The following is a 16281-nucleotide window of genomic DNA, read 5'->3' as shown; positions in this document are numbered from 1 at the left end:
ACTGAACTCTCTCGCAAACTCCAAAAGCAGGAGTTCTCGGCAGGCCAGGACAGCAAAGCGCACCGCAATCTCCATTATCCATCTTTTTCTTTTGGGTCCTGGATTCTGTCACGGAACGTGGTTGTAGAGATAGCTGCACAAAGGAGGATTTGACGAAATGAGTTTTTAATAAGCATCAACACATGTAATTCACTAAAATAACATTAATCCAGGACCAAGAACAGAAAGAAACTGAAGGCTTATAAGGACAGGGAAACAAAGGAGCAAATGAGATGGTTAATTCAACACAGGTGATCAGACAGAACGAGAATTAACAAAACGAGAACAGGAAATACCAAATAAGGCCAGACAGGTACTAAACAGAAACCGTCTCGGTTACGTACGTAACCCTCGTTCCCTGATGGAGGGAACAGAGACTTTATGATGTACGACATAGGGGATTTACTTGGAAGCCCCAATCATCTCTGACTTTAAAAGAAAACGCCAATGAATATTGGCTAGTGGATTTTGCATACCTGAGCCAGTCCCCGTGCACACGGGCATAAATAGGCGGCAGGTGCATCCACTCATTAGGTTTTACGCTGAGGAGCCGAGAACGAGTCCCTGGCAACCAGCGATGGTTCAAGATTGAGGCATTGGGACATAACGTCTCCGTTCCCTCCATACGTACGTAACCGAGACGTTCCCTATCGGTCGGTCACTACGAGTTATGTCGTGATGACATAGGGGTCCTATGGAAAGCACCACAACTGTTCCCTCCATCAGGGAACGAGGGTTACGTACGTAACCGAGACGTTCCCTATCTGTCGGTCACTACGAGTTATGTCGTGACGACATAGGGGTCCTATGGAAAGCACCACAACCTGAACCCCGTCACAATTATATTATATTATATTATAATTCGCTAACCATGGTGCCCGCAGGGACCACTGAGTACATCGCTGCTGGAGATAGCCAAGCGGCTGTTCCTTTCCCCACAGAAGTCGGAAGGGATTTCGACTTTCAATGAAAGATAGCTTCAAGTCTTTCCTATTTGTTGTTACAGCTTGGCAGTAATGACGGGGAAGTGAGCCTTCCAGAGAAGGGAGCTACGGAGGCCACATCCTGCCCGAAGGGAGGTAACATGTGGAGACACTGATATGTACATATGACTGGACCCTGAGGCAGATCCTACCTAGGGGTGGGGAGGAGAGCTGCCAGCAGAGCCTGACAGAGGGCTCTGTCAAAGGGAAGACACGGGTTTACCGTGAGGGAAACCTTACCGTGGAAGAATACACATAAGGGATTACCCGAAGGGAATCAAGCCATACGGACATCTAGCCCAGTACAGAGGCTGACCGGAGACCCGGGCGAGCTAACACCAGTACTGGGCCTGGCGTCAGACTGCTCCGCCCAGTCTGACTGCCGGGGGTGCTGGATGAACTCCACCAGGGTTCGCTGTCTGGGGAACTGAACTGGAGGAGGAAAAAGGCGCTTGTATCCCCGGGTGAGGGGGAATGGCGCAGCAAGAATGACACCGGCCAGCTCTTCCCGCCAATTACCTGTTACCCAACACACGGGAAGAAACTGGCTCAATGCGGAGACTGTAGAATCTCGCAAAGGTGTTCGGTGTCGCCCAGCCCGCAGCTCTACAGATGTCTGTCAGAGCGGCGCCATGCGCCAACGCATAGTAGGAGGCTCTTGATGGAAGTGAGCGCAGTCAGGAGCGCTGTCTGAGTCCAGTGGCTTGAAAGGGACCCCTCTGAAGTCCAGCCAGGACGACAGAAAGATCCCAGGGGGGCATCAGGGGTGACCTAGGAGGATTTAACCTTCTGGCACCCCTCAAGAACCTCACGATGAGATCGTGCTTTCCCAGGGACCAGTCATCCACTGCATCGTGATGGGTCGCGATAGCAGCCACATACACTTTCAAGGTGGAGGGTGAAAGCCTACGCTCCAACTTTTCTTGCAGGAAAGAAAGCACTACTCCAATCGTGCATCTTCGGGGGTCTTCTCGGCGAAAAGAACACCAGTTCGCGAACAGACTCCACTTCAGTGCATAGGCTTGCCTTGTTAAAGGAGCTCTGGCCTGAGTGATGGTCTCTACCACAGCCTGTGGTAGACCACTCAAGTCTGCCGCGTCCCATCCAGATGTCGCGAGGAGTATGAGTTTGGGAAACCAGGTCCGGGTGGTCCAGTACGGTGCGACCAGCAGGACCTGCTCCTCGTCCTCCCTGACCTTGCACAGTGTGAACTCAGGCAGGTCAGCATGGACTGGGCACGCTCGTTGGTGAGACGCGCCACCACACTCACTCCATACTGAGAAAAGAGTTTCTCTGCACGGAGGAGTGCTTGCTCTTTTCCCAGTTGACCAGAAGCCCCAACTGGCCAAAGATGGTGCTCTTGGACCACAAGTGTGGAAATCGGCTTCCCGAGGGATCGTGCTGTGATTTCCGTCGCCCGTAGGGCGAGGTCAGTTGCCGAGCGCAGTTCCTGCATCAACCTCGGGTTGGTACTACCCTCGTGCATTTTAATGCCTTGGCTGATGTACTCGCAGGATAGCTGTGGCATGCGGGCTTGGCCCGCAGCACTGTAAGCTTTGGCCGCGAGCGGCTGTCAGCCTACAGGCTTTGGAGGGGAGATGAAGACGATTCCTCCAAGTGGTGCCCGAGGCAGAGAAGCCAGCGCGGGTAGTGACAGAGGGAGCTCCTGCCATCCCCGTGAGGAGAGAGAGGCGTGATCGCAGCGCTGCCATGGTTACACGCTCAGAACGAACGCATAAACCATCCACGAACGCAGCTGGATGCCCAGACACTGAAGACAACGATCGTGGCCGTGGATGGAAGATAGGAAACGACCGCAACCAAGAGAACACGGCCGGAACGGCGTTTTTAAAAAGACGCGAACCGACCATGATTTGATCTTTTAGGAAATCTGCTCTTTTAGTTGAAGTGCCCAGGGGAATCGTTGCAGACAGGGACACCGCTGTTCGCACCGTAACACCAACCAGAACAGCTTCCAGAGAGATGATGAATGGCTTTATGGAGATCAACACGTTCACCCACTCGGCTCTGAAGCAAAAATCTAATGAGTGGATGCACCTGCCGCCTATTTATGCCCGTGTGCACGGGGAGTGACCAATATTCATTGGCGTTTTCTCTAAAAGTCAGAGATGATTGGGACTTCCAAGTAAATCCCCTATGTCGTCACGACATAACTCGTAGTGACCGACAGATAGGGAACAACACGTAACAATTATATTATATTATATTATATTATATCTAGGGTTGTCAGTCAATTCAAATTTTTAATCTAATTAATTACATGATGTGTCGATTAATTAATCGCAAAATAAATTTGACTCTGAAAATACCAACAAAAGATTATTTAAAGATTTTTTTGTGTTAAATGAGAAAGTATCAAGTGGACATTACAAATTGTAGCTTTAGAAAGAAATATTTTGTTTCATTCAACATAAAATTTATTACACAAAAACATTTGGGCTAACACAAACTAGGCTATGGAACATAAAAGAAAATCATTTGAGAAACATCCCAGTATTTTTTGCTCATACAGTGAAAGTCATTCGTAACCAAAAGAGCTTAGTTACCAACAGTCTTCAATATACCTTCTTTTATGTTCCACAAAAGAAAGGTTCGAAACGATATGAGGGTGAGTAAATGACAGAATTAATTTTTTTGGGGTGAACTATCCCTTTAATATTTTTACTTTTCATGAAATGATACTCTAAATAAGAAACTAAATGTTCCAGTAGGTGGCAGTAAATGTCTTTGAGTCATTCATTCGATTTGTTCAAATGGCTGATTCATTCAGGAATGAAGTAAATGACTCTCTTTAGGAATGGGCCTTTGAATCATTGGTTCACACGATTCCTTCAAAACGTAGATTAATTCAGAAACTAAACACCGCTGTGTTGCTTGGAGACACGCAACAATTCTGCTATGGCTTTAAAGGTAATATGTTCTCTGCAAAATTGAGCAAAAACACATATCTTGTTTAAAACATAGCACAATATCAACTTATTTACTGAACTGTTGAATAGAATCACATTTAAACTCGTGATATTAGGGACAAAATCAACACTCTTATAATGATGCTTGTATGATATAAATATCAAAACTCATGCAGGGGCATTTTTTTGCACCAATATCAGGGCTTAACTGCATTTATGGAGTTCATCATATTGTCATACTGCATCATATTTGCAGACAGTCAACTATATAAAATGTAAGATGATGTACAAGTCTGTGGGCGGGGCCAGTGCGTTAAAATATTTTAATCTAGTTATTTTTCATAACTAATTAAGTTAGCACGTTAAACTGACAGCCCTAATTATATCAGAATAGATTATGATAATTTTACAAGGTTACTGTAATGAGTCATCAGAGGGAAGATCCATTTGCAGCTTTAATAAGTGAACACCGTCGTACAGGCAGTGGTCAGTAACAGTAACAAGGATATCAGAGGAGAGACAAGAGCAGAGTAACGAGGCGTCAAAAGGCAGGCAGAGAACAATCCAAGACGAGAGAAACAGTCCAGAGTCAAAACACAATAATCCAACAGAGAAAGGTAAGAACGCTCAGAAATGTCAGCCGGGGCAATACAAGACTTCGCGATGAATGTGTGTGTGTGTGTGTGTGTTTTAAGTAGTCTCATAGATGAGCATCAGGTGGACTAGTAATCAGAGTCCTGGTACGGGGATGATGGGAAATGGAGTTCGGAGAGAGAAGTCAATACTCAGGTGATGGCGACCTCTGGTGACGATCAGGGGGAGCCACAGAGGCCGGATTTGTTACAGAGCCCCCACCCTGCGAGCAGCTCCTGACGTGAGAAGGCAAACGACGCCGGGGTCTTCCACGAGGACGGGGGGGCCATTTGTTCGGATGGGTCCTGTGAAAGTCAGTGGTAAGTGATGGGTCAAGAATGTCCTTGGCCCCAACCCAGGACCTTTCCTCTGGTCTGTACCCCTCCCAGTCGACGAGATATTGCATAACTCCTCCCTGGCGCCGAGAGTCAAGAATCTTCTGAACCTGATATGCCTCTTCACCGTCGATGAGGGAGGGACCCCTGGTTCCGGGCCTCGTCTAGGTTGTCCGCCCCTCTCGGAGCACCTGCGGCCTTGAGCAAAGAGACATGAAAAGTGGGTGAGATACGATACTGAGGTGGTAAAGCTAAACGATAAGAAACCGGAGTTATTCGTTTAATGATTTTGAATGGACCCACGTACCTGGGACTCAGTTTACAACAGGGTAGTCAGAGCCGAAGATCCCGAGTGGAGAGCCAAACCCATGATCCCGGGACATACTCAGGGTTGGGACGTCGGCGACGGTCAGCTTGTTCTTTGGGTCTTCTGACAGCATGTTGGAGAGGAGTATGAGCCTCGTTCCAGGTAATTTCACTCCTCCTTAGCCATTCATTGACTGTAGGTAATTCTGAGGGTTCACCCGACCATGGAAAGAGAGGCGGTTGGAATCAAAGTACGCATTGGAAGGGTGTGAGTCCAGTAGATGGCTTGCGAAGGGAATTTTGTGCATATTCTGTCCAGAAGAGTTATCTGCTCCAATCAGCCCGATTACGGTGACAGTAAGATCTTAGAAAACGAATGATCTCTTGATTGAGGCGTTCAGTTTGTCCATTAGATTCGGGATGATAGCCAGAGGTCAGGGTGATGTTTACATTGAGGAACCTGAAGGCTGTCCATACACGAGAGGTGAATTGGGGACCTCTGTCAGAGACAATATCATCTGGAAGTCCATAGAAACGAAATACATAACTGCATAAGACCTCTGCTGTTTCTAGGGCTGTGGGTAGTTTGGGTAAGGGTATGAGACGACAGGCCTTGGAGAAGCGATCAATGAGAGTGAGAATGGTGGTATTGCCTTTGGAGTTGGGAAGGTCAGTGATAAAGTCTATAGCAATGTGGGACCAGGGTCTCTGAGGAACAGGTAGTGGCTGTAGCAATCCTGCAGGCATCTGTTTAGAGGATTTGGAAGTGTTGCAGGTTACACAATTCTTGATAAATGAAATGACGTCAGTGCGAAGTGTGGACCAACAGAATTTATTCTCTATTATAGAGAGAATCTGGATGGATGCATTTATTCCCGGATGTCCAGAACTGGGCAGATCATGAACATTTCATTGTCATATTTCATTGCTAGTAACTCACGGTTACCCACATCATAGTTCTGTTCGGCTTGGTTTAGCTTGCGTGAGAAGTAGGCACAGGGGAAAAGCTTGAGTGGATTGCCATGACGCTGTGAAAGAACTGCCCCTACACCTGTGCTGGAGGCATCCATCTCTACCACAAACTCACGTTCAGGATCCGGGTGATGCAGTATGGGTGCCGTGGAGAAACGTTCCTTGAGGTGACCAAACGCTTGGTCAGCTGCTGGTGACCAGAATAGGCGACTTCCCCTCTTTTTAGTCATCGATGTTAGGGGTGCTGCGATGGAGCTGAAGTCTCTGATGAAACGTCGGTAAAAGTTAGCAAAGCTGAGGAATCTCTGCATCTCCTTGACAGTCATAGGTTTGGGCCAGTTCAAAACAGCTTGCACCTTATGGTCATCCATTTCCACTCCTTCAGAGCTGACTACATATCCCAGGAACGTGGTAGAAGTCTGGTGAAACTTGCATTTCTCTGTTTTAACATATAACTGATGGGAGATTAATCGTTGTAAAACAGCTCGGACATGGCTAACGTATGTCTCTAGGGAGTCAGAGTAGACGAGAATGTCATCCATGTAGACGATGACCCATCTATTGAGCATGTCACGGAACACATCATTTATGAATGCTTGAAAGATTGAGGGACTGTTGACAAGCCCAAACGGCATAACCCGGTACTCGTAGTGCTCAGACGTGGTGGAGAAAGCAGTCTTCCACTCATCCCCTTCTCTGATGTGAATTAAGTTGTAAGTGTTATGTAGGTCGAGTTTAGTGAAATATTTGGCTGAACGAAGCTGTTCGAGAGCTGGAGGGACCAGAGGCAGGGGGTACAGGAATTTAACTTATATCATTTAACCCTCTATAATCAATACAAGGTCGAAGAGTCCCCTCTCTCTTGACAAAGAATCCAGCAGACGCAGGAGACTTTGATGGAACAATGAAGCCTTTAGCTACTTCCTCCTCTATATAAGTTTTCATGGACTCGGTTTCAGGTTGTGAGAGAGGAAAGAGTCGAACTTTGGGAGGTGTGGTGCCTGGGAGTAGCTCGATGGCACAGTCACTAGACCGATGTGGGGGGAAGTTGGGTAGCTTTGGCCTTGCTGAATGCTTCAGCTAGATCAGCATAGTCTGAGAGAATGTCGGTTGAGTGCAAGGAATCCATCTTGACGGTAGCTGCTTCAATCAATGATGGTTCCAACATCTGAAGACACTGTGTGAAACACTTAGCTGACCATTGAGTGATTTGACCCTCAGTCCATGAGATCTGGGGCTCGTGTAGTTGAAGCCAAGGGAGTCCAAGAACAACTGGATTGTTGGGAGCTTGTATGAAGAAACGAAGGATTTCTGAATGCATGATGCCGGTGGTTAAGCACATGTCATTGGTGGTGTGCTGGACCTGACCAGCACCCAGAGGTCTCCCGTCTAGCGCTGCCACTGCCAATGGAGATTTACAGGGTATGAGAGGAAGGTCATGAATTTTTGCAAAGTCAGCATCAATAAAATTTCCTGCAGCTCCAGAATCGATTAAGGCCATTTTCAATCACACCATTGTTAAAGGCTAGTTTAACAGGCACTTTGACATTTAGATGAATGAAATGACTGACTCACCGCAGAGGAAGCATGCTGCTTGGGTCTGGTTGGACAGGAGACTTTCACATGACCAGCCTGGCCACATTAAAGACACAGATTTTGACGATACCGGCGATCTCTTTCCTCAGGAGAGATGCGTGCGTGTCCCACTTACATGGCCTCTTGCTCAGGCACCACCGGAGGGCTTAGTGAACGGAAAGTAGAACTCCTGCTGGGTCTCCTGGAGCGAATCATATTGTCGATGCGAATGGCAAGATCAATCAGTTGATCCAAGGTTTTTCCCTCGTCTCAACAAGCGAGTTCAGTCTGTAACTCCGAGCTTAGTCCCCTGTGAAAATGCAGCTTTAAGGGATCATCAGGCCATCCAGTTTGTGCAGCCAGTGTGCAAAAAGCCAGAGCAAACTCCGCCGCTGCATCTCTCCCTTGTTTCAATTTGAGAATCTGTTCACCCGCTCCATCTCCTCCCTCAGGGAGATCAAAAACCGCTCGAAAGCGCTGCAAAAACCTTTCAAACGAAGTAAAGGCTGGACGATTGAAATCCCACAGTGCGGTAACCCAGTCTAATGCTTTACCAGTCAAGAGAAAGCATAAAAAAAAAGCAATACGACTTTCTTCAGTGGGATATAACAGGTTGTTGTGAAACAAACAAGGAGCATTGTAGCAAAAAAACGTTACATTTAGCTGGAGTGCCGTCGAATTTCTCCGGGTAAGCTAAGCGGGGACTGGCCATGGAGTGACTCAGATGCGGTGCTTGAGGAGCTGGGTCCATTGGCGGAGGTGGCGAGGCAGACTCAGATGGAGATAGCTGTGATGCTTGTAAAGTCGTTACCAACTTCTCCGTGAGAACTTCTGTTGTTGATGAGCAGCCAGCACGTTGGCCTGAGCAGAGACTTCAGCAGAGAGTATGTAGACTGCTGCTGGATCGAGTTCTGGCGAAGTCTTCTGTAATGAGTCATCAGAGGGAAGATCCATTTGCTGCTTTAATAAAAGTTAACACAGTCGTACAGGCAGTGGTCTGTAACAAGGATATCAGAGGAGAGACAAGAGCAGAGTAACGAGGCGGGCAAGAGGGTCAAAAGGCAGGCAGAGAACAATCCAAAACGAGAGAAACAGTCCAGAGTCAAAACACAATAATGCAACAGAGAACGGTAAGAATGCTCAGAAATGTCAGCCGGTGCAATACAAGACTTCGCGATGAGTGTGTGTGTGTGTGTGTGATTTAAGTAGTCTCATAGATGAGCATCAGGTGGACTAGTAATCAGAGTCCTGGTACGGGGATGATGGGAAATGGAGTTCGGAGAGAGAAGTCAATACTCAGGTGATGGCGACCTCTGGTGACAATCAGGGGGAACCACAGAGGTCGGATTTGTTACAGTTACATTCATGAGCCAGCAGGTGGCAGCAAATTACAGATTAGATGAGTGAATCACTTTATTAGTGAGTCACTGAATCCTTTACTCAAACGATTCATTCAGGAACACCATTGCTGTGTTATTTGATTCAGTTTGATTACTGAGGGGAAAAAATTTAACCAAAAAAAGTTTATTTTTTAGTATCAGGATGGATAAATAGTGTGTTCTTCAGCAGTGTATTTTTAGCATTGTGTACTTTTTAGCCATTCATTGGTTAACAGGCGGCAGACGAGCTGTATTCTGTTTTCTTTCAGTAACATTTTTTTCATGCATAATTTCCCTCCAGTCTAATCCACTGTAACAACAATCCTTTGTTAAATTCTATTTTTCTTTCTTCATTTTAATGAATCAGCAAAGCTGGATGCAGTTTTAAAAACCACATCACATTATGTGAACGGATACCTAATATTACACACACGCACACACATCCTCAGTTAGTCTTTAAACTGCTGGCATTTGAAGAAATTTTTACTGGCTCTTTGAGAATTTATGGGCACAGTCCCCATCTATTATGCAGCTCAGTACCCACAATTCAGCACTGGTCGAGTCTCATTGGGTCTCGCTGCAATTCCTCCCATTGCAGAGGCTAGTATGTTTGGCCAGAGTAAACCACCAAATAGAAACAAACAGCTTCTCTGACAGAGCTATTTACCCAGAATCAATACATTCCTCAACATCACGCTTCACCACACTGACCTGGATCAGGCCCTTTGAGGAACTAGGAAAGAATTCCTTGAATTGGTTTAATTGCAGAGTTTAAAGGTTCATGCAAAGTTATGAGGCATTTATTACAGTCAGTAGAGAAGATGTTGCCCGTCTGTCTCTCTTTTCTTTCATTATTCAATTATCAGCCATCAAACAACATTAAAAACACTCTTTTCAGGATTATTAAGGAAACTAAACCTAATCTAGTGCAACTCCTTGGTGGATTCTCACTGAATCGCTCCCTTTGTGTCAACTTTCTTGTTTCCCTCAGCTGGTTTTCATAAGATCTCATGTTTGAGCCTGAAAAACACTCCTGCATGATTGACTAGAGCACAGGCAGCTCTTGCACAAACACACTTGGTGACAGGCCTTTGATTTCTACCCAAAACAGTCTCAAAGTTTCACAAGTCAGCTCAGAGTTTGTGCGTGTGTGAGATTGGATTCATCGGCGTGTGACGCCGACCCCCTCCGGACGATTTGTTTGTTATGTTTCTTCAGTGACTCACACTCAGTTGTTCTGCAGCGCCATCTGTTTGGGTCTTCTGAACTGTCACAGGACATTGTTTTGTGGAAACATTCTGAATCATGGCAGCGATCACAAAGAAAGCAACCAGAAAACATATGTGCACAATCATGTTCTAATATAAAATCCTTCCTTCTCTTCTCTTTGTTAGCCAAACATTGTGCCGTTTTATACTTAGCAGTGTTTAGAGAGAGAAGGTGGTGTGTGTCCATACAGCTGAAGAATTGCAAACATGGTAGCATTCGTTGTGTATTTTCTTTTGTCTGGTTGTGTACGTTTGGAAGATAGTAATTATGGACGCTTGGCACGAACTGAACATTGTAAACCTGTTAGGAACTATGAATCTGCTTGGAGAAAAATGTTTGGCCTATGAAATATGTAACAGAAATGTAGTTCAGTTCAAACCTGATCCATAAGCTACTTAACTCAAGGTTGCTTCAGGGGGATTCCTTCTGTAATAGGTGTTATTTGGATAAAAGCGTCATCTAATGATGAGCTATATAACAGTAAGAGTGAGTGAATTTCAGGTGATTATAGTCATTGGGGTGTAAAACATATAATTGCGTTTATTGTTTCAGAAATGTGAGAATTTTTACTTAGACACTCCTACTATAATTTCCACTGAGCCTTTCTGTTTATATCAAAACAAAAGATCTCTGAATGGGCTTAGTTATTATTATTATTATTATTATTATTATTATTATTATTATTATTATTATTATGTATGCTGCTGGCCCAAATTAATTCAGAGTTCTTTAGTGACTCACATTCAGTTGTTCTGCAGTGCATGATATGATATGATATATGACATGACATGATATGATTTGATAGTTTTAAATTACTATCCAATTTCTTTTTAATGCTAAACACATTTTTTGAATTCAAATATCTGTTTTATAATAATAAAAAGAATAGTCAATAATAATAATTAATATTGACAAACAAATGCTTAACACATATTTAGAACAAATGTCTTTATAATAGTAATAATTATATTCTATAATTACATTATTATTATTATTATTATTATTATTATCAAATCATATAAAATATTATTTATTATTTTTATTAACAATTCTATTTATTATTGACGAACAAATGCTAAAAACATCTAACTTTAGCTCAATGTTCGCTACATACAAAGTCAACAAATTCAGTGCAAACAACACATCAAAATATGTAATTCTTTGGTATCTATAATGCAGAGACCATAACTGACCATATAGTATGAAAACTTTGTTGTGCTGATTGCTTTTTTTTCTACAAACTTTTGAAGCTTTCAAATCCCTCAGATTAAAGCAAGACCACCACTCTAAACTACTGCATCAGTGTTTTGGGGAAGCACAGAGCACATCCCTGGCCTGGACATCAAGAGACAAATTCTTTGTTTGGAGACTTTGTTGTGAGGGTGTGGGGATTACGCTGTTGTTGTTTGTGTATGTGGTGATTGGGGTGTAGATCTGGTGGGATGCTGTTGTCAGGTTGATGACAGGTTAAATTACCCAGTCATAGACCGTTGCGTACTTTTTTCACTCTCTTTCTCGTTTTCTCTCTCGCTTTGTCATGTGTTTCTTCTCCCCATCTCTTTTAAGGGTGTAGTTGCTCTCTTTGATATCTTGCTTCCGTAACAGGAGTAATGCTTTGCTGTCTGTCTCCATTTTCTATGTCTGTGCATTGGCCAGATATGGATGTTTTTGTTATTCTTTCTTGTGCGGTTTCTGGAATGTGCCAATGATCAATTTCTCAATTCCCCAAATGACTGAACACACAAAAGTTATCCCATAATAGCTCTATTTAGCACAGAAAAAGTGTTGAGTCTAGCCATCTCAATAACAGGCCTGCTAGAGATTCAGATGCTTTTATTATGTAAAAACAACTCTGGAAAATAAATGTTTGGTGCTGAGTAAACATGTTTTGATTGTTAGATTATATGATCACCCATGCCCAAGGTTAAAGACTTTTTTTTTTTAAATAACTGTTTTCAATTTTTCTATATTTTAGAATGTAATTTATTTCTGTGATGGATGAATTTTTAGTTGCCATAACTCTAGTCTTGAGTGTCACATGATCCTTCAGAAATCTTTCTAATATGCTGATTTGGGGCTCAAGAAACATATAAATTGTATTAGCAATGTTGAAAACAGTTGTGCTGCTTAATATTTTTATGGAAATCATGACACATTTTTTTCCGGATTCTTTGATGAATAGAAAACTCAAAAGAACGACATTTATTTGAGACAGACATTTTTGTAACATTAAAAATGTATTCACTGTCACTTTTCATAACTTTAATTCATCCTTTTATTTTTAAAATATTTTTATTTAAATTAAAATAAATATATAAAACAAATATTGTATTAAAGGGATAGTTCACCCAAAAATGAAAATTTGATGTTTATCTGCTTACCCCAAGGGCATCCAAGATGTAGGTGACTTTGTTTCTTCAGTAGAACACAAACAAAATTTTTTAACTCAAACCGTTGCAGTCTGTCAGTCATATAATGGCAGTAAATGGTACCCACGGCTTTAAGAGAAAAAAAAACATACACAGACAAAATCTAATTAAACCCTGCGGCTTGTGACGATACATTGAGGTCTTTAGACATGAAATGATCAGTCTGCGCAAGAAACTGAACAGTTTAAATATCGTTTTTTACCTCTGATCCACTGCAATGTCCAACTGTCCTGAGCTCGTTCACACAACAGCAAATCATTCTTCATGACGCGTCTTCTTCTTCTTGCTTTACGATTGACTTATAAGTGCATTACCGCCATCTGTCTCTCAAATGGACCATTGACACTCTATCTACAATCTCAATTAGGAATGTCAATGGTCCATTTGAGAGATAGATGGTGGTAATGCACTTATAAGTCTGCGATCAACCGTAAAGCAAGAAGAATAAGACGTGTCACGTGCTGGCTGTTGTGTGAACGAGCTCAGGACAGTTGGACTGGGTGGCGGATCAGAGGTAAAAAAAAACTATATAAATACTGTTCAGTTTCTTGCACAGACCGATTATTTTGTGTCTAAAGACCTCAATGTATCGTCACGAGCCGCAGGGTTTAATTAGGTTTTGTCTGTGTATGTTTTTTTCCCTCTTAAAGCCGTGGGTACCATTGACTGCCATTATATGACTGACAGACTGCAACGGTTTGAGTTAAAAATCTTTGTTTGTGTTCTACTGAAGAAACAAAGTCACCTACATCTTGGATGCCCTCAAATTTTCATTTTTGAGTGAACTATCCCTTAAGTAATTTATGATATCATTTAATACATAAAATTTAAAGTTGTTTTGATTTATGATCGTATTATGATTATTATCATTATTGTTATGATTATTTTGATTATGAATTCATGAAAGTATGAATGACTCTTATTTTGGTATTATTGGGAAAATGTAATTTGGCATTTTAATTCATTGGAAAATAATTTCAAATTTCCAGACAATTGACAAGTGGTACTCATAGTTTCTCATAGTTTCTCCCAGCAGCAGGGACTTCAGTTAAAATCTTTGCCTGAGAAATCATTTGAACAGATCTTGAGTCATGATTGGTCGATCATTGATGGATTTTTCTTCTCTCTTTCTCTGTCTGACAGCCATCTTGAACATGGACTGCACCGTGGTGGATCTGGAGACGCTCCAGGCGCTGTATGAAAACGTAAGTCCACAACATGACAAGATAAGCAAATGTGATGAATCCTGACATTTCTTATGAAGTATGAATTCCATAAGTGATCGTTTATCATATCATTAAACTCTTAAACCTCTCAGAACTGGACAGGATATATCCTAAGATCTTGGAGCTTTGCCTTGACGTGGTTCGCTCCAAAAGAGAGCCACGGAAATGTGTGTTAAATACCAAAACAAACATGCAGGCCACAAACACCGCTGGAATGAGTAAGGTTTACCATGGAGCCGGGGTGCATGTCACTGTCTGAGGGAAAGAGAGAGAGGAACACGACAACTGTATAAGACAGACATGCAGACATGGAACTGACGACAGACAGGAAGACAAAAGAAGAGGATGAGGTTTTCCCCCTCAAAGAATGAACAGAGAACAGTTCAAAAACTCAGTTCAAAAAGACTGAGCTTTGAGATTTGTAGCTTATGTAACTTATTGGCAGTTACAGACTACGTCAGTTTGACGTGGCAACATAAATCAAACCTCTTTCTTGGAAGATCTTTGACTCACTTTTAGATGATTGGCTGCTATTTTCTTTCATTCTTTAAGTGTGTGTGGGTGCTGATGAGTTTGCACACTATGATCGCCATGTGCATTGCAGCAACAGTCATAAATCTTGCTGTCAGCACTAGAGCTCCTTTACATGTTTTCTGTATGCGAGTGTGTGCCGCACGTCATTATGATGAGATAAAGACAGGGCATCATTGCCACACATCATCTTAAGACCTACAAGATGCCAGAACGTTCCTCACACGTCTGATGATTATTTCAAAACACTTCATATGTTGGCACTTTTCTTGTGATTTTGTATCATTTCGACAATATGTAACATTTTATAATAGCTTTCATATTTATATATAGTTGTTCATGAAACTGATTAAAAATAATAATTTATATTTACAGTAAAAATACTAAATATGAACATTATACAAAAGTGCAATTGTAGTATTTAAAGCCACAGTTTTTTTTTTTTTTTTTTTTTTTTTTTATTAAAACTAAATATATGAACAAATACACTTTGATGAACATATGATTTGATTTATATTTTAGAGGTGTCGGGACAGATTTTGCAGGAAATTGCATACAAACATCGTTCACCTGTGTGTGTCACATCTGTAAAGAGAGAAAAGTAGCTCTGGCTGTGTGTAGCGTGAAGGCAGCTAAAGGAACAAATGGAAAAAATTGACCATGAATCATTCAGAACGGTAGATCTCCAGTAATCATCGGCTGTAAAAACAAACAAACAAACAAACAAAAACTATTATTTCTCCAACCGCTGTCCGAACCACATACATTCGCGCAGAGCCAAATCACAACCAAAGCAATGTTCTTCCGCAAGATGCATGCAGTTTTATTTTTCAACCACTAGAGGTCCAAAGGTCACATAGTGGAGCGTTAACAACTAATAAAGAGACGTGAAGGTGTGGTGTGGGGTGTGTGTGTGTTTGTGTGTGTGTGGAATTATGTGTATGTGTAGTTACTTTCTGCTGAAAACTATCTTTCCTTCCATCCCTCTGTTTTTCCTCCAACCCACCCACCCATTCCCGCTGTAGCTTGAGGCGATGTTGTTGAGTTTAAATGTTGAGGTTGTTTCTCTTTAGTGTGTGAGACTCCACGCTGTCTCTGACTCCTTCAACCAAAACCACAGAACACCCCCTCACACACACACTCACACACACATAGTATATCCCCTCTTTCCTCTCTCCCGCTTGTTCTCCATATTCTCTTTTTCACTGTCTGACTCAAGCACAGTCTGAAGTGTGCATCATACTTTGTTTTTTGGATCATACAAAGACCATAAAGATCATAAAGCAACACACCCACACAAACGCACAAATACAAAGAGCATTAGAGTTTATATAACTATTAGATAGCTATAAAATGCTTTATAAGGAGAATATAGAGAATAAAAGTGTATTTTCCCAAAATGAAATCACATTTTCCTCTCTCTCAGTGTCCTTTCATTCTGTTTTTCTGTTAAACAGAGAGCTCAGAAAGAAGAGATGGATCAGATTGAGAAACATATCAAGTCTTCAAAAGATAAAGAAAATGCAAAACCACTGGACAAGCCTGAACAGTATCTATCTATCTATCTATCTATCTATCTATCTATCTATCTATCTATCTATCTATCTATCTATCTATCTATTTGTCTGTCTCTGTCTCTATCTATCGTTCTATTCTCCTTACATCATTCATTTT

At 42.4% G+C, this 16281-nt stretch overlaps 1 protein-coding gene across 4 annotated transcripts in view; it reads left to right on the top strand.

Moving 5' to 3' along the window:
• The window catches only part of fmn2a (formin 2a), a 48709-nt gene that overhangs the window by 17184 nt on the left and 15244 nt on the right, over positions 1-16281 (top strand). For all 4 annotated transcript variants that reach the window (XM_058748940.1, XM_058748942.1, XM_058748941.1 and 1 more), the window contains 2 exons: positions 13994-14055; positions 16065-16156. In XM_058748940.1, coding sequence (XP_058604923.1) covers positions 13994-14055; positions 16065-16156 — 154 coding nt within the window. The remainder of the gene's footprint in view (positions 1-13993; positions 14056-16064; positions 16157-16281) is intronic.

Source organism: Onychostoma macrolepis, chromosome 17 (assembly GCF_012432095.1).
Source record: "Onychostoma macrolepis isolate SWU-2019 chromosome 17, ASM1243209v1, whole genome shotgun sequence".
In the NCBI taxonomy this organism is placed as follows: Eukaryota; Metazoa; Chordata; class Actinopteri; order Cypriniformes; family Cyprinidae; genus Onychostoma; species Onychostoma macrolepis.
This window is presented reverse-complemented; position numbering and strand designations above follow the sequence as displayed.